The 24,218-nt window shown below is 36.7% G+C and overlaps 1 protein-coding gene across 1 annotated transcript in view; it reads right to left on the bottom strand.

The window, feature by feature from the left end:
- GRIK1 (glutamate ionotropic receptor kainate type subunit 1) overlaps positions 1 to 24,218 on the bottom strand; it is a 183,468-nt gene that overhangs the window by 86,937 nt on the left and 72,313 nt on the right. The window contains exon 3 of the mRNA XM_088144448.1: positions 6,459 to 6,626. Coding sequence (XP_088000574.1) covers positions 6,459 to 6,626 — 168 coding nt within the window. The remainder of the gene's footprint in view (positions 1 to 6,458; positions 6,627 to 24,218) is intronic.

Below are 24,218 nucleotides of genomic sequence, written 5' to 3' on the forward strand. Positions count from 1 at the left end.
AAATTTCAGGAAAAGTTTATATATTTTAGCAATTATATGTTCATCATTTTTTGGGTTTTATTTTTTATATTTAGATTATATAGCCATCCTCTCAAGAAGAAACAGTAGCATACAGATAAAACAATAATCAGAAAATAATTCCACCACTTTCCACCAAGGCTGTCCAAAGACAGAGAATTCCACAAGAATTAGAATATTTGCCATAATTTATAGACAACTTTAAAATGTTATGTAGATTCTAAAAATTCAGCATTTATGAATTTTGTTAGCAGTAAACCTGTTCTATAGTAGCCAAATTCCCCCAAGGCTGTCCAAAGATGGAGAATCTATCATATGGGAACCCAAATCCTGTGGAGAAAGCCAGGTCTTTCAGAGTTTACAAAAGACTTGGGGCCATCCATTTCTTGGAGGAAACATTATTCCACAGAGCAGGCACAACAACAGAGAAGGCATGTTGCCTCGATCCTATACGATGGCATCATTTAAGGGATGGTACTCTGTCAAATCTTACTGGAGAGGCAGAGCTGACTAGAGACAGGTGGTCTCACAAATATTCCAGCCCTGTGCCATGAAGGGCTTTCAAGCAAATAACCAGCACCTTAAGTTGCACAGAGAAGCTACTGGCAACAAAACAACTTGCAAAGTAAAGGTGTTAACTGAGTGTACCAAGGTGCACTCATAACTACTTGCACCATAACATTTGGGACTAGTTTCAGCTTTTGAGTGGCCTTGACGGGCAATCCATGTAAAGGACATTGCAGTAATCCAGGTGAGAGGTGACCAAAGCTGCACAATGGGGAGTAGGGCTTCTCAATGCATGAAAAAAGTGCAATTGATGCACACAACTGATTCATGCAAAGGTCTTCCAAGCTACAACTGCCACCTGCTCCTTATATGGTGAGTTTGGCAAGACACCTACTAGATATCTTTATGGCTTGCTTTGAGTCAGTCTTCTGTTATCTATCTTTCATATTTGTCCATTCATACCATCACATAAAATGTACATAGGAACCAAATAACTATGAAACTATAGCATAATAATGCTGGTAAAGACTTTGGTGATAATAACTATCATCTACTACATTTTTCAGGGGAGACTGAAAATCAGGGATCCATAGAAAATTAAAATTTAAACAGTAATTTAAATGGTAGAGCCAAGTTCTAGTCTTCTTGCTTTGGTGAAACACTTGATATACTGTATACTGTGGTCTCCTAAAGATGGCTCTAATGGTTTTTACTGGACAACATCCAGAAACTGATAATCCTTATAAATACAAAATTGGGATTCATATAACAGGGCAGCTAACTTAAGAGTAGCAGGAATATAGTTACTGGCCTAGTACAAAAAGGTGAAAGGAATGAATAGCTAAGTCTCCCAAATGATACCATGCTGAAACATTTGCCTGTCTTTTAATTTGTCTCTGGTATTTAACTGAGCCAAAATACTTCTGCTGATAAAGTAATAAATTAGGTATGGTCCAATATTGTATTAAAGAGCTATTTCTCATATCTTGAAAAGCAGTCAAAACCAAGTGATTTATAATATATATTTCCAGTGACAACAAAGATGATCATCTCATAGTTCTAAAGAAGATCCTGACTCAATTAAGTCATCAATAAAACCATTCAAGCAAAAGCAGAAAAAGAATGGACGAAAGATATATCTTCATTATGATAGATATAGTAGGTATGTCTGATCAAATTAAGGTAATGTCTGGGCAAATGTTCTACATTAGTGTTATTGCCAGTCAGGCTTACAACATTAGTGTTTAGAACGGTGCTAATATACAAAAGAAAAAAATCTTGTTTGAACTGGAATGACTGATCTTTTTACTAAATGTCTGAATGATATGTTTCTTAATCTAATAAGGACATTGAACACACACATCCTAGAATCCCAAGACAGTGAAGCTAAGACATTTTAATTTTGTAAAGCCAAATCAGGAACAATGTCCTTTAAAAAGCATGTGCTCTGGAAGAAACGAATTGGGAAGCGTTTTTTTTGAGTGCCATTTTATCAAGATAAACACCAAGCTAGTTTACAAAAAACAAACCAAAAAACCCACACTATTTATCCCTCTAATGAAAAACTAATAAAACTTCAAATTCATTAAAAATGGGGATCCTCCTTCAGATTAATCATCTATAATTGGTTTAGTCTCAGACCATAAAGCAATAAAATAAATTAAATAATCAAATATAAATCAGATGGTATGATGGTAATTTCTGTCTTCATGAAATAGAAATGGTTTTGGCTGCACTCAAGAAAACACTCAATTTTACAGAGAAAAAAAAGAACTTAGTATTTCTAATGATAAGCTACATCTGCAAAAGCAAGAAAACAAGACCAAAAAAACCAAATAAATAACCAAGAATAAGAATAAAAACAACTGGCATAATTGTATAATTATAGTATAAGCATAAAATTGTAACAGCTGTTTCTTCAGTTTTAGAAGAATAAGCTATGATAGGAATAAAAATAATCAAATTTGACAAAGGAGATGTAAACAGGAATTTAAAAAAAAAGATTGAAATGGCTGATTTTTAATAAGAGAGATTAATCTGCTATGTAAAAGGATATTGGGGCCAACTGTTCAACTAGACCAAGAAAAGTTTTCATTAACTGATCCCTGTGAATTTCATTTAGAGTTCACTCATTAGAATTTTGATAAAGACTGACTTGGTGGTGAAGAAATAGAAGAGGGGAATATTCAAGGAACAGAGATGGGAAGGTGGTGATAGAAGAGAAAAGAAGAGAAGAGAAGAGAGAAAAACATATTTATAACTCATAAATATTACCAGGAGAGTCAAGCATGCCATGCTTACAAAGAGCAATAAAATGTTCCATTTTATGTCTAATAACAGATAAAGTATGAAGATTAAAAGCAGTAAGAGGTCCAGAGTTCCAATCAAAAAATATCCAGATATCTAAAATCTCTCATAAAAACTCTTAGAGGAAATATGTAAAGAAGAGGGCATAAAAGAAGTACAGTATATTGATAAACAGTATTTTGCTCCATGAATAAATAAATCAGGAAGAATGACAATCTTGTTGAAAAATAGGACTCATTTTAAACAGGGAAGAGGAGAACAAGAAAGAAAAACACAGTGGAAGTATATATTCATTAAAGGAAAGTTAATCAATCATTTGTTTCTGTTTCCTTCAGTATACTCCCCAAAGCAAAAAGTAATAACACTTTTAATTAAGCTTATTTTGGAAAATTTAATATTGGGCGTAGATTTAATCATAAAAAACATATACTCCAATGGAGAAGACAGGCAGATCAAAACATAAATAGAAATACCCAATTTATGAACATTTGCAGAAAAATATGCATAAAAATGAGAGCCAGTTTGGTGTCGTGGTTAAGGCACCAGGCTAGAAACCAGGAGTCTGTGAGTTCTAGTCCTGCCTTAGGCACAAAGCCAGCTGGGTGACCTTGGGCCAGTCACTCTCTCTCTCTCAGCTCCAGGAAGGAGGCAATGGCAAACCACTTCCAAAATCTTGCCAAGAAAAACTCTGCAGGTAGTTCTCCATGCAGTTGCCAGGAGTCAACATTGACTCGAAGGAACAACAAAAAGCATAAAAATATGACATAAGAGGCTATGAACCTCAGTCATAAAGCTTTACATACTACTCAAGCAGATATCAACCTCATCATTGCTTATACTTGGTATCTGTCCCTTTTATGTAAGATAAAGTAAGTTATAATTAATCCAATACATTTATTGGATCATGCCTCAATAATAGTATAGATTAAAATAGAGTATGTTACTCCTTTACTTATCTGTGCAGATTGAACCCTATGTTAATATCAAATATTTTATCAAATATTCCTTATCTTAATTATTATTTTAAAGAAAATATCCACTGCCTATGTCATTAATGACCAAATGAAAGTAGCATATTTAACATTAAAAACAAATATTATTAAAAACTGTTATTAAGCAATTTGGATTTATAAATGATATGTACTAGGACATGAAATGCGTAAGGAAAATATCAAACAGATTTTCAAAAAACTGCAAATGATTAAGAAAGTAAAATTAGTTCTTAAAAGATAATAACAATGGAGCTTTTTAAAAACAATAATGATTATGAATTTAATAAGAATTCAATTATTGGATTGAAAATAGGGAAATAAAACAAGATTCTAAAGACCAATTACTAACATTTTTAAAACTGTGCTCAATTCATGATTATTTCAATGAATTATACATATTGTACTAATCCAAAAACAGAAAAAGTTAATGTTCTGGAAAAGGAGTTAAGGACAGTGCTACAACTTTTATGGGTACTTTCTGTGAAAGATTACATTCATGCTCCAGGAGACTGAAATATGAAAAATTATCCTTATAAGCTGAAAGGACTTAAACCAGGTCAATTTCTAACAATTTGCACCTTACGTTTATAGTCTGAAGTCATTTAGTTAACACCATAACCATTGTTTTCCTGGTTATTATTTTAAAAGTTCATTATTAATATTCATTATTAAAATTTCCTTGCCATAATATGAAGGTTCAGAGCCAAGTTTTTAAACCTACAAATTTAAGAAAATAATTGCCATGTTACCTTTAGGTATGACAGCATGCTTACTAAGCCTACTCTCTCAGGTAATGGGGGAGAGGAAGGGGGAACAGAATCTAAAGCAGAAGTGCCAGCTTTGGGAACAAAGTAAAAGCTTTGTAAAGAGGCAATATGACTTAATTGACACACATTTAACTTCAGCTACACTTATATGTACTTCTGCAAAGAGTCTTGAAGTGATTTGGATGGTAAGTAGAAAAATTTGAACTGCATTGTAACCAAGAAATATATTTCAGCATGTGTCAATCTCTACTTTTGTAAACTTCAGCCATACTTGCAGCATGCCAGTTAATCAGTACAAATAAAATCTTAGCTATTTTGAATGTTACATTATAGCATCTCAGTTTATTGGCCAAGAATGAGAGCCTAGCTGCTCATCCAATGGAATCACAGAAGTTTGTAATTTTAATATTCAAAACTTCATGTTTTTAATATTAAAACATCAATATTATTAATGTTAAAAGAAGTGTAATGTGTTTATTATTTATTTTTACCATAAGCTTATATGGTTCTTTATATAATGACATAAGCAAAAATGAAGTACTTGTAATCATTGTATAAGGAGTGGGTAGAGAGGAAGGGAAGATTAGATATAAAAGAGATGAGGAATACAATTGTGGGATTGCACAGTATTTTTATTTCATTCCCAAGTGGTTAGAAATGTTTAGCTGCTTATTAAATTGTTCCCCAGGACGCTAGACAAGCAGGTAGTTAATCAATTTATCTTTTTCTGAAAAAGTAACAATGCACATTGACACCAAAAGTCTTGTCTCATGAAAAAACAAAGCAAAACAGGACTGTTGAATACAGAGGAGGAGGAGGATCTGTTTGTCAATTTATTCAATAAATAATGGCTTCTAAAGTTCCATGTATCCAATAGTTTTATGAGCAATTATATTTAACATGTTTGCAATGCTGTTGTGAGCCATGTAATTATTATTTATAACTTAGAGTAATGCAGTTTATTTTTATAAAATGTAGAACTAAATCTCATTTTTCCTTTATTAATTTTTAATTTAAATGTTATAATTTAGAAGAGTAGGACTGAGAGCTTTCTGTTTTCAAGATTATAACATTCAAGGCTGAACTGATAATGCAGACCAACCTTCTTCAATCTTGTGGAATCCAGATGTGCTGGTCTTCATTTCCGTAATTCTTATCCAGCACAAATAATGGCTTTGCTAGCCCAAGATTTGGGGATATGAAGTCCGATATACCTAGAGAATGCCACACTTGGAAAAGCTGAAATAGGCTTTAGCGCACATCACTGTGAGCAGGTCTATATTTCAGAAAACATTCTGTCAATACTTCTATCTGATTAGAAGGGCTTAACTGAAAGTATTTTGCAAATCCTCACAACAACACCATAGGCAAAATAAGTGTAAGATTAATGGACAATTCAGTATCTCTCTAAAAATAATCATAATATTTCTGGTGGTAAACTTCAGTATGTAGGTGCTATTAAGAATGCTTGCAAATTAAGCTTTAAAATCCTGACTGTCTCAAAATAATAGAAGGGATTCAAGTTGTAAGTAAGGAAATGTTTGAATTTGTATCACATTCTATTAGTATCACAAAGCTAAATATTAGCAAAGAAGATAAGTTTAGTGTTGCTCTCAAGATATTCAATACTGCAAGCACTTGCAACTATTTTAGCTCTTACACAAAGAACTGAATCATTTCAGATAATTACACAATTAATGCTCAGTATGTAGGTGAAAAAAATACGGTCCCATCACAGGGGGGGAAAGGCAGACATTTAATTAACTAAATGGAGTTGTTGTATGCTGATTTAACTACTGCAAAAATTGAGAAATTTTATAGAAAAATGGGCAGACTCAATAAGGCATTACAATGCTGAGATAGTTACCTCGTCTTGAGGCTTCAAAACTATCGAAGAGATTAATTCTCTGGATGTCATAGGTCAATGTAGTATTAGGCATCAGTGTCCTGTTTCTGTTAATATTGGTGACTGCAAACTTGAAAACGATTTCTTCAACATTAACAGGTTCATTTTCAACCATTTCAAATATCCCTCCTGCAAAAATAGAGACAAGAAAAAAAAGTTATCCTGATACTGCTGTAAAGTCAACAGTATGGCATACTTGGAATCAAAGTATGCACTAGAGCAATGTTTCTCAATCTCAGCAACTTTAAGATGGATGGACTTCAACTCCCAGAATTCCCCAGCCAGCACAGATGGCTAGGGAATTCTGGGAGTTGAAGTCCGTCCATCTTAAAGTTGCTGAGATTGAGAAACACTGCACTAGAGTATGCGCTAGTTCAAGAAGGGAAAGGGCATGGCTAAAGGGCTCTACATAGCACACAATCAGCATACCTGTTGTAGCCCTCCAGAGCATTCCTAGAGTGGTGGAGCCAAATATTTGAAACCATTTTTGCACTTGGGGGTATTGGTTAGAGACAAAACATTTGTGCCTTAAACCTTGACTAAGCTTAAGCTTCTAAAAATTTTGAATCCTTCTTTGAAAATGATCCACTTGGAGATATATAATTTCACAAAATCATAGAATATGTACCGTGTATACTTGTATATAAGCCCATCCATGGAAAAGCCGACCTTCGAATTTTTAATCAAAATTCCATGAAAAATGTGCCACCGCGGGTAAGCTGACCCACATTTTTCATTGTATTTTGGTTAAAAATTTGAAGGTTTGCTTATCTGCGAATGGGCTTACATGCAAGTATATATGGGAAATACAGATACTTTAAAAAAAGTATTACCATATATATTCATGGATAAGTCCATCCATGGATAAGCTGAACCTGATTTGGGGGATGCATTTTGGCACTTAAAATTCTCGGTTTATCCACAAATATATGCAGTAAGTCATTTATTCCAATCCCTGCTTTGTGTAGGAATACACTAAACCTTCATCACAGATGACCATCCAACTCCCATTTGAAAGACCCCAATGAGACAGAATCCATCACTATACTAGGCAGACCACTTAACAGTTCTTACGATCTGAAAATTCTTTGTAATACATATCCTAATGTGTTTAATTGGATCCATGAATTCCCCATATTTGAAGAAGCTGAAGAGATGAATGTATTTTTAAAGTAAATGCTATTTTCCCTCTCTCTTATTCAGCGTATATTCCATTTTCTGGAGAACTTTTGTAGAGAATCTTTTAAACTCTATATTGATTTTATTTATTTTTAATGGACAATTCAGTATCGCTCTAAAAATAATGGTAATATTTCTGGCGGTGAACTTCAGTATGTAGGTGCTATAAAGAATGCTTGCAAATTAAGCTTTAAAATCCTGACTTTTGGTATCTTGTAAAAGATATGAGAGAGAGAGAGAGAGGTATACAGGAATTCTATTATTCCCTTGATACAAAGTTTCTTCTTCTTTCTTTCCTTAATAACAGATGGAGATTGCATTATTGTTCTTGAGGAAAAGAGGGAGAAATATTGCTCAGATCTGGGCAATACATGGGGAAAAAAAGAATCCAACAGAAAAAGAAATAGCTTTCTGGGCCAACTAAAACCAGTTTTGGGTGACAAGGATGGATGAGGAGTAACACAGAAAGGGGTCTGAAAGAACCTTTTCATATTGTCAGAATAGTGTATGACTCATAACCAGTTTTGTGTCCTGGAGTAAGCACTTAATGGTTCTATTAATGCATAACATGTATCTCTTTCCTTTCTGGATTCGTAGCCTTTACTATGTTGAAACCTTTAGCTGCTCATCAGCTGAACAGGGTACTCCTACACAACAATAAAAAATACAGTGAATCTTCACACCAGTGAAAGTACAAAAAGAGATCTTGCGAAGTCATAATAAGCTGTGGCTGATGTAATTTCTGTCCATATAGCACTCCAATTAAAAATACAAATACAGCAATTAAAAATACAAATTATAAAACAACACAATTAAAATGAGGTAAAAACTAAAATCAATAACATTAAAATTAATTAAGCTAACCAAGTTTGGTGAAAGAGATGGATTTTCATAATTTTCTTGAATACGGGGAGGGTGAGGAACTAAACCACTTCCTTTGGGAATGCATTTCATAGGCTGGGAACCTCACAAAAGAAGGTCTTCTGGTGGCAGCTAGGGGTTCTTCAAAAGGGATTATTATTGTGGTGGTGGTGGTAATATCCTGCCTTTATTTTGCATAACTCAAGATGGTATATATAATGCTCCTACCCCCTATGCTATAATTAAGTAGGCAAGTTCACTGTGGGACAGTTAGTTCCTCAGACAGTCAGGCCCTAAGCTATTTATGGCTTCAAGGAGGTTCCCAGCCTATGAAATGCATTCCCAAAGGAAGTGGTTTAGTTCCTCGCCCTCCCCATATTCAGCACTTTAAATTGTGCCTGGTTGGCATCTGGCAACTAGTGTAATCCTTTTAATAGAAGCATCGTGATTTCTGTACATAGTAGCCTACCTGCTACATTTTGCACTAAATGCAATTCCCAGATTTTTTAAGAATCTATTGAAGAGGTCAAGAGCGGATATAAACAAGGTATCCTTACTAAGTCCAAGTGGCTCAGGAAGAGTCATGGTTGATGCCACAGCCATACTTGTACGAACGTGCAGCCACCCCCTTCAATTCCAATGATAGCTAATGGTTAAGAAACATTCCCACATTGTGAACCTGCTCTTTCTGGGGCAGCACAACTCTATTTAAATAGTTTCACCTCAATCCCTAAGTACAGCTTTCTCCTTACAAACATCACCTCTGTCTTGTCTGGATTAATTTCAGCTTGTTCTCCATCATCCAACACATTACTGAGTTCATGCAACATTAAAGGGTGCTGATTGATTTCTTGGAATTACGTAGTAATAAACAATACAGCACCTCATCCCAAAGCTTTTAATGTCCCTACCTAGCACTTTTATGAAGAAGTAAACAATCCAAAGGACCAGATTAGCCCTCAAATTAATCTCAGCTCCTTTCAGCCAGCATCTCCAATCTCCTTTTTGAAAATAAATGAGAAGTGGTTGGTTTGTGTGTTTTTGTCCAGTTACAGCAAGGGATAGCAACCAGCCTTTCCCAACTTTGTAAGAGCTAGAACATATTCTAATAATAAGATCAGAAGCAAAGGGTCTGAAACCAGACTGGTCTGTTATAATCACAATACAGAGGTGTCGATAGCTCCTCCTACTGAGAAATGAGTGGCTCTCAGTCCCCTTAGAATGCATGAACAGAAGAGAGAAATGTAAGATTTGAATCCAGGGTCTGCCATATAGATGGGTTGATCGTTACAGTTTGCAGTAGTTGATTTTCTGCATTATTAAAGGCTTTTTTGTACCTGCAATAAAACCATTTGATCGATCTCTGCTTTCAATTTTCTAGTTCAAGTATTGGCCTGAATGATCCCTGACAGACCTGCCATCAGGTGAGGCATTGGACTACAGCCCCTGTCATTGTGCACTGTCATACTACTCTGAGTGGAGATGGTATGAGTTGTAGTTCAATACCTTTGTGAGATATCATATTGGGAAAAGTTCTCTTCATTGAATCTGAAAATCTTATCTGTTGAAAATGTTCATGCTTTACAAATATTTATATGAATTGAACAGATCCTTTGGATATTATAGCCAGAGTCACATCAGAGGAAATGAACATTGAGCTTTTGATTATATTAATATATCACGTTTATTGATATACTAGCCATTAACCTCTGAAATAATAGGAACACGCAATTGAGAAAACCACAGAGTGACGTCATCCAAGTCAAGTGCTGCTGAGACAGGATCCACTATATTTCTAACAAATTGGACTACATCAGTTACAAAAATAGATTTTTGTGCCAGTTTTGGTATTCAAGTAAATGTAAAAGCAGAAGCACTGGGCTCATCTTCCCTGCAGTTCCTGTGTTATATGGAATGGAAGATTTACACATTTATGCTGTTGGAGAAGCACCTCCTAACATTTCATTTGGCGTTTCTCAAGTATACGTGAAGCTCCTCATCATATGAAAATCAAACAACTTGCGAGTCTTCCTCCATTATTCCTATGACTATTTAAAGTAACTCTATCAGATTACATTGTACAAAGATACCTGTACTAGTTTAAAATATTAAGTTTCAATCAGTTTAAAGGTTATTAACCAAATCACTTTTTGCTCTGTGAACAAAGAACAATGATTGGGCCTGGTGAAATCTGAATCAAATGAACCAAATCCCTGCTTTAAGTATGTTCTGACTCAGATTTGTTGGAGGACAGAACCCAGAACCAAATGAAATGTGAATCAGTAGCTCTGTCCTAGAATGATTGCTTGGGGCCATGGCTTGAACTAGAAATTGCTTTAAATGGATCTTAAAGTTTTACTATGGTCTAATAGGATTTGAAGATTAGTAATTCCTGTCGGAGTTTTTTGTTCTATTAGACTTTCAAGCCTGAAGATATTTCCCAGTGGCTTAACTGACATAATTGATGTTCCTAAATTTCTCAGCAGTGCTTTTTTTAAAAGAGTAATGAACTTGCTTTATGTCATTTCTTACAGAAGCTGCTTGTCTGTTACTCGTAAAAAAAAAAAAAACACAGACCACAGACTTCTGGACAATAAAAATATTGCTGGTGAAGTTTAATAATGATCAGTTAAGCAGGGGAACGTAATTCAGTGAATCTCTACCATATATCATTTTTATGCCATAGATACAGATGTTCACTACTGTTTGAAAAATTTTGTCAGATGATACTTAGACATCAACTTCAAAAATAAATAATAAATAGAATGGTAAAGCTCAATGGCAAGGATGAGAAAAGGACAACACAACACAACACAAGAAGTGCATAGAGAAGATGGCTGAATCAATACAAAAAGTATCTAACATCAATGTAAAAATAAAAACTTACAAACTGTACTCAAAATAAGCCCTTAACATTTCACTTGCTTTTCTAGGACAACCCTGAAAAGTGACCACTAGTTTCTACTTGGGTGTCATGCTTTGCTGGGATATTGTTTTATCAATTGTCAAAGCCAAACAAGTGGTTCTTTTAGTTCTTTTAGTCCAGAGACAATGAACACACCAGTAGGTAAGGCAATTTTAAGCTTTATTGTTAACTCTAGAAAACAGATTTAAACAGGAATAAACAGAAATACATAAGCATAGTATAAAAACATAACATACGAAGCAAGATGATAAAACTCTTTCCTTACTGTCTAGAACTACCATATGGTGACAGAGAGAGAGACCCCCAAATGGTTTAGATAACACAGCACCTAGTCCCAAGGACTGTGCCCACGCTCCAAATTCCAGGGACAATACCAGGGCTTTTTATTACAGTCTGGCATTGCAATGCCATGACTCTGTTTTGGAGTCCAGGGCTCTGAAAGTGACCTTGACAGATGCGATACCTGCTCATCAAAAAATTCCAGAGCCTGAAAACTGTGCAGATAAGCTACTGCTTAACCTAAACAATCCTGAGGGTTTTTCTCCCCCACCCCACTTCTAAGTAAAAGTGAAAAACAAGCCAGCTAAACATTATTATGAGTCAAAGTGAGCTTTCTTAACGTGTGCAAGAGAAATCAAATCATGTCACCTAAACTCCTCAAAATATCAATGGTCTTCTGCATTGCCAGATGTCAGGACAGTTGGCGTGATTGTTTGGTAAACTTGGTCCCAATTGGTAAGGACACCTCATCACTGGCATCAGTGGGTACCAGGCTGAGAAGGGCATACTGGCCAAAATTTGTCATGCTGACAGGACTCGGAAAAATAATTACTGGCTTGCCCTTTTGCAGGGCTGGTGATAGTGGTATAGCTTTCTGTCTGTGATCCCTGGGATTCCTGGGTGCCCATCCTACTAAGGACCTCAGCATCATTGACCAGTCTTGGTTATGTCAGGGCCATGGCTTACTGGTAATATTATCTGGTAGTTAACTAGCAGAGGCAGCAAAAGCAGGATGGTCCTGTCAGGTACAATGCCACAGAGATAGACAAGCCACAGAAAAAGAAGCTGGCACAGAACAAGGGGCATCAGTAGTACTGCCACTGCTACTTTTTAAAATAATAATAATAATAACACAACAACAAAACATTTGGGACACTGTCTATGTAAGCTGAGTGTCAGAAGACTTACATCTGACTCCTTTGTGCATAATTTAGAGGCAAGGTCATCTTTAGCCATATTCAGGATGTTGAAAATTGAGTCAAATTCCCAGCTGTGTTTGCAGGAGTAACATAGAAGCATAACATTTCATTTGCACCACAGAGAACAAAGTTAAGATTAATGGCTGAAGTTAAAGTTGAAAGCTGAGAAAGTGACTAAAGCCAAAAGTAATGTTAGCCTTGCCACTCCAGAAGAGCTTTGATATGCTTTAATGAGGCTTTGAACTGATGGGTTCCCAGCATGTTGTGAGTAACCAGCCAATCCCTGCTCAGTTACTGCCTACAGCATTCTTTGTATATGAAAGAGAAATTAAAGTTGTAATGCCATATATTGGCTGTGAGGAGTCCAGTAATAAAGCATCTGAATCTACTAGTGCTTTGAAAGGCTATAATGCATTCAAAAATTCCTTTTCTTTTGCTTTGACTTGCAAATTTGCTTTCAGCCACAGTTTTGTTGAACTTAAAGCCCTCTTTTAAAGCTTTGCACGGCTCTAGTGGCTAAACAGAAAGCTTAGTGAACATATCAAAAATCCAGGTTTATTCTTTTCCAGTTTTTATTCAATATGTTACTTATTACTGCATAACATCTTATAATGAACAAGATTTTCATTCAGTATAGTCATATTTCCTTGAAGAATTTTGCCTATATGAACTCAGATTCTTTTTTATTGTCTGTTCCTTATTTAAACCCCTTAATATAATGAAGCTATTACCTTGTCAATTTATATTATCTTATCTATTGTCCTGTAGTTTTTGGACTGCATTTCATTTGATGTTTGCACTTTTTTACTTTTAAATTTAATATTTTTTTTAAAATAATCATTGGAGAAAACTGTAAATGTTTCAAATATAACTTTATATTCTATGTATAAAATTTAAACTTTTTCCTTTTTCCTCGCTCTCTTACTTTCATTTTGTAAACAAATTAAAATTTCTCTCTATGTTTGGCTAGTGAAGATTGCTGTAGTTGATCTGTCACTGCAGGGTATAGATAAAAAAGGGCCGGATTAAGGGCAGCTGATGCCCTAAAGCACAACCCAACCATGGTGCCCCTTGATGGAAGCGAAACCCTCACACCATGAGATGGGAACCCATGTGATATCTGAAGACACCTTTTAAACTTTAGTCACTCTCCATGCCAAAGAAAAAGTTTTTTTTAACAATGCAGATTAAAGTTGAACACAGCAGATCTCAGTAATTACAAAAAAAAATTGACGAAAGTGGAGTGTGGCAATAAAAGAGTTAAGGGCATGATAGCTTGGGGGGAAAACTCTGTGGTGGCTCCCTTCCCTTGGTGGCCTAAGCATGTGCTTAGTAGTGCTTAATGCTTAATCCAGGGCTGAGATAAGGGTTCCGATCATAGACAGCAGGGCATAGATTATAGGTCATCTGAGTAGGAACAGACAGAGAGATTGATTAAAAGATCCAAAGGGCAGTACGACTAACTAATGAAAGATGCTCTGGTAAATGGTGGGGATGTGTTCTGACTGATGCTGCCATCCAAGCAAATCTGTCCTATTTCCCCTGCATAAGAGACCATTTACGCTTGACTGCATCTGTCACCATGTGACAAGCAGGTGTAGCAACTAATGGCAAAAAGTCACAGTGTCTGTGAGACTTTTATAGGGAAACATACTTCTATCCTGAGCTTTTAAACTCAATAGTAACAAGCTATTGCCAAAGAGAGGACCAGCATAAAACACCATCTATTCTGCCTAACAAAACAATTTATACCATTGCATCTAACAAAGAAAAATGGTGTTCACTTGGCTAGAATCCAAAGGTAGATTTAGGCTATCATAAGGTGTTTAGGTGGCATTTTGAATCAGTAGATATTCATTATTTCCCCACCTACCAAAAGCATTTGATATCCACTTAGTAATGAGTCTAAAGCACTACTGTAATGAATTTATGGAAAACTATCAAATCTTGTCCTATATTTAGTAATCCTCACTGGAAATATGGAATTGAAGCAGCAGTAGCTTTAACTTATTCTACTTTTACCCAGGATGTATTACTGCAAGAACTTTCCATCAAAGTACACATGTAGAATCACAATAATTTCTAATGCTTTTTACATTATGTTTCTGTGGACTGCCATACAGACAAGAAAAATACGATGCCTGTTTTTGAAAATTCCTTAGCAGTTATTAATCTGGAATGTTACTGCTTCTCAGTTCACTAAGGACTGTTTCAGGAAATGCTTCATTATTCCTGTGCACAAGTTATAAGGTGTTTCATCTACTATACCCATTTGCTGCTTGACAAGATCATTTTCATTTGCTTCTTTTAGCATTGTTTTAAAAAAGAAAACTTTGCAAAAGACTGCCCTCACATTCCATATATTGAAAATACTTAATTTGTATTGAAATACATATCTGATACACATATTCACACACCTCTTACATGATTAAAAAAAAAGGGGGGGACAAACCCAAGTCATTTAGCTACACATATAGAAAATAACTAGACTTCTAGTTAGATGTGGCATGTCAGGAGATTCAGGAAAACTACTCATTCCACAGCTTCATTTAGTTAAAGGTAGAGCTGGTCCTGTGTGAAGCATTACTGTATTTTCCAGATCATATAAAGTACAAATTTTATGTTTTGTTTACGGTATAAATACTTGAGAAATTCATTAGTAGTGAACTGCAATACAAGCTGACTTCTACTTTCTGAATAATGTGTAGCCTAGAATATATACTACAATCCTGTACTTACTTAATAGAAAATATTCCACTGAAATCAGTCCCATTCAACTCATATATGTATCAGTATTATAAGTAGTCCTCATTTAACAATGGTAATTGGGAATGACAACTTTATCGCCAAGCGATGTGCTCATAAAGCGGGACATGACGTGACCATGCTATCTTACAATGGCAGCTACAGCAGTCCCAGTTGCTGTTATTAGGCAAATTACGTGCGGTTGCAGCATTCCAAAGTCATGTGATTGCCATTTATAACCTCCTGCCAGCTTCCCCATTGACTTTGCTTGTCAGATGCTAACAGTGAACATTGCAAATGGCGATCATGTGACCATGGGACCCTGAAATGTTGTAATTCTGAGCCAGTTGCAAGGACACTGTGATGGCCGCAACTACCAGGACCAATTGTAAGTCCCTGTCATTCAACACTGTCATAATTTTGAATGGTTGCTGAACAAGTGGTTATTCAATGAGGACTACCTGTATTGGTTTTTGTCCTGTTTATAGCCTATTTTTTCCTTATAGTAGAATAAAGGGAAAATCTAGCACTGATCAAACTAAAGAAAGTCAAAGTGAGCTAAGTTAGTAATTAGTTTATTGGGCCAAAAAATGGACTCAAAAGATCAGAAAACTACCCAGTGGATACAGGGAGCAGATGTAGAATATGGAGACCACCTAACCGAGTTAAGAACTGCAGTTGCTGACAATACTGAGGTACTCTGAGGTACACGATTAAATACTGCAAACATGGTATTTCCTGAGAAATCGTGGTAATTGCCTCAAATTGTAGGGCAGATTGCTATAACCTAGCCTTTGTCTGAGTTCTATAATTATGACCCTATGTCATCTTGACCTTGTCTGTGTAGTTCCTTCACTGCCTCTTTATCCGATGACTGTTCTGAAATAAGCAAGACACTTATCTATCGGATAAAAACACTTTCCAGAAGTCATGGTGTAGTTTTCAGTACAAACTGAAAAATTTTATAAATATATTTTGGGAAAACATAGATTTAAAAATGCTTATTTTGAGGGTGAATGAATGTATGTGTGTATCTACACACACACACACACACACACAAATATGGAAACTATAATAGAACAACAGTGAGAATGGTGATTTGGGCTAGATATTGAATTGACAAAGACAAAGAACTGTGCAACCCATGAACATGAGGAAACAAAGTAAACTGGCTTCTTACGAGCAGTAAGGCACTTCAAATTCTTCCCAGCTTCATTTTTTCCTTCCTGTACTGCCCCTTCATGGATCACTGCCTTGTCGTGGCAAAGGGGCTTGCGTAACTCAGTGAAGCCATGAGCTATACTGTGCAGGGCCACCCAAGACGGACAGGCCATGACAGAGAGTTCTGGCAAAATGTGGTCCACTGGAGAAGGAAATGGCAACCCACTCCAGTATCCTTGCCAAGAAAACCCCATGGACAATGTCAAAAGGCTAAAAGATATGACGCCGGAAGATGAGCCCCTCAGGTCAGAAGGTGTCCAACATGCTACTGGGGAAGAGTGGAGGGCAATTCCAAGTAGCTCCAGAAAGAGTGAAGTGGCTGGGCCAAAGCCGAAAGGACGTTCAGCTGTGGATGTATCTGGAAGCGAAAAGAAGGTCTGATGCTGTAAAGAACAATATTGTATAGGTACCTGGAATGTAAGATCTATGAACCAAGGCAAGCTGGATGTGGTCAAACATGAGATGACAAGATTGAACATCGACATCTTGGGAATCAGCGAATTGAAATGGATGGGAATGGGTGAATTTAATTCAGGTGACCATTATATCTACTACTGTGGGCAAGAAACCCTTAGAAGAAATGGAGTTGCACTCATAGTCAATAAGAGAGTGGGAAAGGCAGTAATGGGGTACAACCTCAAAAATGACAGAATGATCTCAGTGCGTATCCAAGGCAAACCATTCAACATCACAGTAATCCAAGTCTATGCCCCAACCACTGATGCCGAAGAAGCAGAAGTTGACCGGTTCTATGAAGACCTACAACACCTTCTAGAACTAGCACCAAAAAAAGATGTCCTTTTCATCATAGGGGATTGGAATGCTAAAGTAGGAAGTCAAGGAGTAATCGGAATAACAGGCAAGTTTGGCCTTGGAGTACAAAATGAAGCAGGGCAAAGGCTAATAGAATTCTGTCAAGAGAACAAGCTAGTCATAGCAAACACTCTTTTCCAACAACACAAGAGACGACTCTACACATGGACATCACCAGATGGTCAATACCGAAACCAGATTGATTATATACTTTGCAGCCAAAGATGGAGAAGCTCTACACAGACAGCAAAAACAAGACCAGGAGTTGACTGTGGCTCAGATCATGAGCTTCTTACTGCAAAATTTAGGCTTAAATTAAAGAACGTAGGGAAAACCACTAGACCACTCAGGTATGACTTAGATCATATTCCTTGTGAGTACACGCTGAAGGTGATGAATAGATTTAGAGGATTAAATTTGGTAGACAGAGTGCCTGAAGAACTATGGACGGAGGTCCGTAACATTGTACAAGAGGCAGCAACTAAAACCATCCCAAAGAAAAAGAAATGCAAGAAAGCAAAATGGCTGTCTGATGAGGCTTTACAAATAGCTGTGGAAAGAAGGAATGTGAAAAGCAAGGGTGAAAGGGAAAGATATAAGCAACTGAATGCAGATTTCCAGAGAATAGCAAGGAGAGATAAGAAGGCCTTCTTAAATGAACAATGCAAAGAAATTGAGGAAAACAATAGAATGGGGAAGACTAGAGATCTCTTCAAGAAAATTGGAGATATCAAAGGAACCTTTAGTGCAAAGATGGGCATGATAAAGGACAAAAAAGGCAGGGACCTAACAGAAGCAGAAGAGATTAAGAAGAGGTGGCAAGAATACACAGAAGAACTCTATAAGAAAGATCTTAATGTCCCTGATGTCCATGCTGGTGTGGTCACTGACATTGAGCCAGACATCCTAGAGAGTGAAGTCAAGTGGGCCTTAGGAAGCATTACTAACAACAAAGCTAGTGGAGATGACAGTATTCCAGCTGAGTTATTTAAAATACTAAAAGATGATGCTGTTAAAGTGCTGCACTCAATATGCCAGCAAGTTTGGAAAACGCAACAGTGGCCACGGGATTGGAAAAGGTCAGTTTACGTTCCAATTCCAAAGAAGGGCAATGCCAAAGAATGCTCAAACTATTGCACAATTGCACTCATTTCACATGCTAGCAAGGTTATGCTCAAAATCCTACAAGCTAGGCTTCAGCAGTACGTGAACTGAGAACTACCGGATGTACAAGCTGGGTTTCAAAGAGGCAGAGGAACTAGAGATCAAATTGCCAACATTCGCTGGATCATGGAGAAAGCACAAGAGTTCCAGAAAAACATCTACTTCTGCTTCATTGACTATGCAAAAGCCTTCGATTGTGTGGATCACAACAAACTCTGGCAAATTCTTAAAGAGATGGGGGTACCAGACCATCTTACCTGTTTCCTGAGAAATCTATATGCGGGCCAAGAAGCAACAGTTAGAACCGGTCATGGAACAACCGATTGGTTCAAAATAGGGAAAGGAGTACGACAAGGCTGTATACTGTCACCCTGCTTATTTAACTTATATGCAGAGTACATCATGAGAAATGCCATGCTGGAAGAATCACAAGCTGGAATTAATATCGCAGGGAGAAACATCAACAACTTCAGATATGCAGATACCACCCTAATGGCAGAAAGTGAAGAAGAACTAAAGAGCCTCTTGATGAGGGTGAAAGAGGAGAGTGCGAAAGCTGGATTGAAACTCAACATTAAAAAAACTAAGATCATGGCATCTGGACCCATCAATTCCTGGCAAATGGAAGGGGTAGAAATGGAAGCAGTAACAGACTTCATTTATTTGGGCTCCAGGATCAACGCAGACGGATACTGCAGCCATGAAATTAAAAGACGCTTGCTCCTTGGAAGGAAAGCTATGGCAAACCTAGATAGCATATTAAAAAGCAGAGACGTCACCTTGCCGACAAAGATCCGCATAGTCAAGGCTATGGTTTTTCCAGTAGTAATGTATGGGTGTGAGAGCTGGACCATAAAGAAGGCTGAGCACTGAAGAATTGATGCCTTTGAACTGTGGTGCTGGAGAAGACTCTTAAGAGTCCCCTGGACTGCTAGGAGGTCAAACCAGTCAATCTTCAAGGAAATCAACCCTGATTGCTCATTGGAAGGATTGATAATGAAGCTCAAGCTCAGATACTATGGTCACCTAATGCGAAGAGAGGACTCTTTGGAAAAGACCCTGATGGGAAAAACTGAAGGCAGAAGGAGAAGGGGACGGCAGAGGATGAGATGGTTAGATAGCAACACTGAAGCAGTGAGCATGAAACTGAGCAAACTCAGGGAGGCAGTGAAGGACAGGAAGGCCTGGCGCAATATGGTTCATGGGGTCACGAAGAGTTGGACACAACTTAACGACTGAACAACAACAACACTGTCTGTATTTTATTTTTTGTGCACAAGGTACAGAGTTTTAATTAAACTTTTTGGACAATTATTGTTTGCATATGACACTCTTATCTATGGTAAGTTTAACTATGGTTTATCAAAGCAAAATTTCTGGGATTGCATGATACATTAAGCCACTAATTAGCCACAGGCATGGTTCATCAACATTCTTGATTAAAATATAGTCAATATAGTTAGGTAAGGGTTTAGGTGTCATAGGATTACAGCCATATTCTTGTTTCCAGTTTTCCAATTCTTCCCTGCATTCATTGTTTTAAATGCAGATTATCTTTGTAACCTGTATTTGGTTCTACAGAAATATAAGTAAATTCATTCTATGGAAATAATCAGCATTAAACACAAACGAATACTTAGTAGAAATAAATTAACAATTAGTTCAAACAAGCATTTGTTTCATTTAGTATTATGCATTTCATAAAAGTGCATGATTCCCAACAGTATCCAATCAGTCTAGCTGGGAATTTTGATAAATGTTTTATGCTAATTGTAATTTCTAGATTGGAAATTACAATTCCAGTCTAAGATTTTAGCAAAACTCATCTGGATGATCTAAATCCTTTCACAGATCACAGCAAGAGGGAAAAGCAATCAGTTCCCCAATTACCAACATATTAATATGTAGTGGGAGATCCCACCATGACCCTTATGAGTAATGTGCTAATTCTGTTATAGCCCCAGTCTTCTTTAATATAACAGAGCAAGAATAGTTATACCATGTACAGAATGGGAAATGTACAATCATGACATCAGCATTCTCATGAGCAATAGGTTAGCCCAGCTTTTAGAGGCCTACATGACCATTATGAATGATTAAAGCTGAAAAGATCTATACTTTAAACAATGAAAGAAGAACTGTAAACAACTACTGTTCAAAATAGTGACAGCATTTCACAGGCAAGGAGCCAATTTTCACCTGTAAGCAGTGGCTCTCATTAAAAAATGAAAGGAACTGTTCAGTAGCAACAAAGACAGCTAAGGGGCACAATCTCATTTAAACCTCTGTTATAGGAATGGTCAGGAATGAAAGAATGGAAATGTAACCTGGAAGAAAGCCTACAGAATGTTTTGTTATTTATAATCAAAGCTCATTGGTTGGGTGCACAACATGCAAGACTGGGCTTAGTTTGCCATGTCTAAGCTATAAAACTCCAGTTTGACTAGGCATCAAGTAATTTACTAAATCAAGATTTTTTTTTTTAATCTGTGCTCAGTCATTACTGACTCTGCAGTGACTGCTTGGACGAGTCCTTGCAGTTTTCAAGACAAGTTTTTCGGAAGTGTTTTGCCAGAACCTCCTTCCTAGAGCAGAGCCCAGCTGGCGCGCGCAGGAGGTGGGGTTCCCGTTGCTTCGTGCCCTTTTCAGGTTAGGGTTTTCGTGTTTTACCGGCAACTGCTCCCGACTCCTTTCCAAGGCGCCACCAGCATTTTTCCTCCCACCGGAGTGAGAGTACCCATTTATCTACTCACGTGAGTTTTCGACCTGTTGGGTTGACAGGAACTGGGAAGGAAACAGGAGCTCACCCTGTTTAATGTGAAGGCTGGACTTGAACCGCTGAAGTATCAGCCATTTCTGGCCGGCAACTTTCAGCGTCATTAAGCCGCTGCGCCACCATGTCCCCAAATCAAGATTATGTTCAGTCTAATTGTTCATAAAATATGTAATATTTACATTCAATTTAACATTAGTAGAAAAGTAGAGACTTTAATACAGAATGCCTATGGTTTATCTTTTAAAAATATGCTCAAAAAGATAAATTTGATTATCAGACTTCCGCAGCACATCTTCCAAAGCATTTGGAAGCTGAAGAAAAAAATGTATGTCTAAGTAGAAGTTAGCAGTAATATTGTCTATAGCTATGTGGACACTGAGTCTCATTGACATAAATTTAAATTAAATTATAAAGTACTATAATTAAATATAAGTACTTTAAATACTTACAGTATATATATTGTAGTACTTCTTACTACAAGAAGTAAATGCTTATAAAGAACAAATATGGCCTGCACCTATTATAATGCTAAAGTTTCATACAAACCCAACAGTAGCACCAATAACTTCAGAAATTCGAATTTTAACATTTATGATAAATTATTGAGAACATATATTTTCAGCTGAATGGCTCTCATCCCATCTTCTACTTCCAAAGCCAATATAAATTTGTCTTTTCTACATCTGAATGGAAAGCTTGAAAACGTTCTCCTTTTTTACACAGGAGTCTTTTCATTAGCATTAGTATTCATTAGTATATACACTCCTATATACCTTTAAACGGTAGCAAATATCTAATTGGTAGTAAATAATACCCAACAAAAGTAGCTAGGTTTTTGATTGTAGCCTCAAAAAGCTATTCCCACATTCAAACTATTACATTTACTAAACACAGGATTGTGCTTCTCTATGTTTGGTTCAAATAATTTTATGCACTTAAGCTTTGTGCTATGTTGATGGGCTGTACTGTGCAAAATTATCTCTCACTCACAAACACACATACTTGTATACAGAGTTTATTTATCCCGTCTCCTGAATACTCAGAAGTTATGAGAAACTGTAATTTTGCTTTTCCCTACCCTACACTTTTACTGAATGTGATTTAAAGGCATGAATGCAGCCTTCAGGTTCTCGCATACTGAAACTGATGAAATAAGTATGTTAAGGTTGACTAAAATAAACAGCTTAAAGGGCTTGTAAGAGTACTTGCTATGAATCTTATTTAGAAACTGTGGCAGCCCTCTTCACCCCTGATAAATCCACATGTGCTGAACTTAACTCCTAACTTTCCCAGCCAGGAATCATGCTAATTGGGAGTGACAGCAGTAGTATTCCAATATACATGGAGAGCATCATGTTGAGGAAGGCTACCTTATGGATCCCAAATCTGTGCTAAGAGGTCTGCTAACACAGGTACATTTTCTTCCTCTTGCAATGCCTAAAGTCCTCAGTGTTGGTGATTCAACTATAGATTATCCACATCTTGTGTACTTCCCAATACAAATATACAAGGCTTTAGAAGTATTGGCTGAATATAAAGTACCTATGGAGTAATCACAACTTTCCACGCAACCACATTCAGTTTAAAAATCAGAGAGCTTATCTTTGTTTGACATCTTTTTCCTTCCAGGTTCAACATCTACAATTTTCTCCCTAAGTCTATCAAAGTCCTGATGTACCCAGCCCAAGTCCTGCTGTACTGACTCATCGTGGCAGGGTGTGTGTGTGTGTGTGTGTGTGTGTGTGTGTGTGTTTCTGGGAAGGATAAGCAAAGAACATCGGGAGTGTATGCAAAGAGTATATAATCCCAGCAGGATTACCCAAGATGTGAAGGTCATCCCAGCTGCCCAGCTAAAGCCAGCAGGTGCCTATATTGGGCAGCAGTGATATAGGAAGATGTTGAAGGCAGATAATCACTTTAGTGACAGTGGCAAAGGCATTGATTCATACTGCAAGGCAATGGTAAACCACTCCTGTATTTTTACCAAGAAAACCACATGGATAGAAAATATAAAATGATTGATGATATAGTGCCAAATGATGGGCCCCTCAGGTTGGATGGCACTCAACATGCTACTTAGGAAAAACTGAGGATCTTTCAGAGTACTAATGGTGTTTATGATGTTGCTAGATTAAAACCTTTGGGATGTCTAGTTGCTGATATTGCCATACAGGAAAAGAAAATCCTAAACTGCAAAGATAGAATTGCAGTAGGAATGTGAAATGTAATAAATATGGGCACAGGAAAGCTCAACACAGTGAAATATGAAATGAAACAACTACAAAATGACATTTTAGGCATAGGAAATTATGATGGATTGGGATTGGACACTTTCAGTCAGAAGATCACACCATTTATTACTCAGGACATGAAAAACAAAGAAACAGTGTTGTTTTTATAGTTAGGAAGGGTATAGCAAGAACAGTACTTGGGTACAATGTAATCAGTGACCAAATAATATTAATTAAACTTCAAAGACAACCCTTCAATATGACATAATTCAAGTTTATGCTTCGACCACCAATACAGAAGAAGAGGAAGTTGATGACCTCTATGATCAAGTTCAATTTGAAATCAACAGGACATGCAAGCAAGATGGGCTACTTGTGATTGGAGACTGGAATGCCAAAGTTGGAAACATAAAAGAGGAAAATGTAGGAAACCAAAATGAAGCAGAAAGACTGGCTTATCAATTTCTGCTATTCCAATTATTTCTTTATAGCTAACACTGTCTTCAAACAACCAAAATGACACCTCTGTACATGGACATCACCAATGGAGTATATAGAAATCAAATTGATTATATTATTACTAAAAGGCAGTGGAAGAATTCAATT

The sequence above is a fragment of the Python bivittatus genome, unplaced genomic scaffold (genome assembly GCF_059951505.1).
Source record: "Python bivittatus isolate LINGU-HERP-01145 unplaced genomic scaffold, Pbiv_v1 ctg000350_np1212, whole genome shotgun sequence".
NCBI lineage: Eukaryota > Metazoa > Chordata > Lepidosauria > Squamata > Pythonidae > Python > Python bivittatus.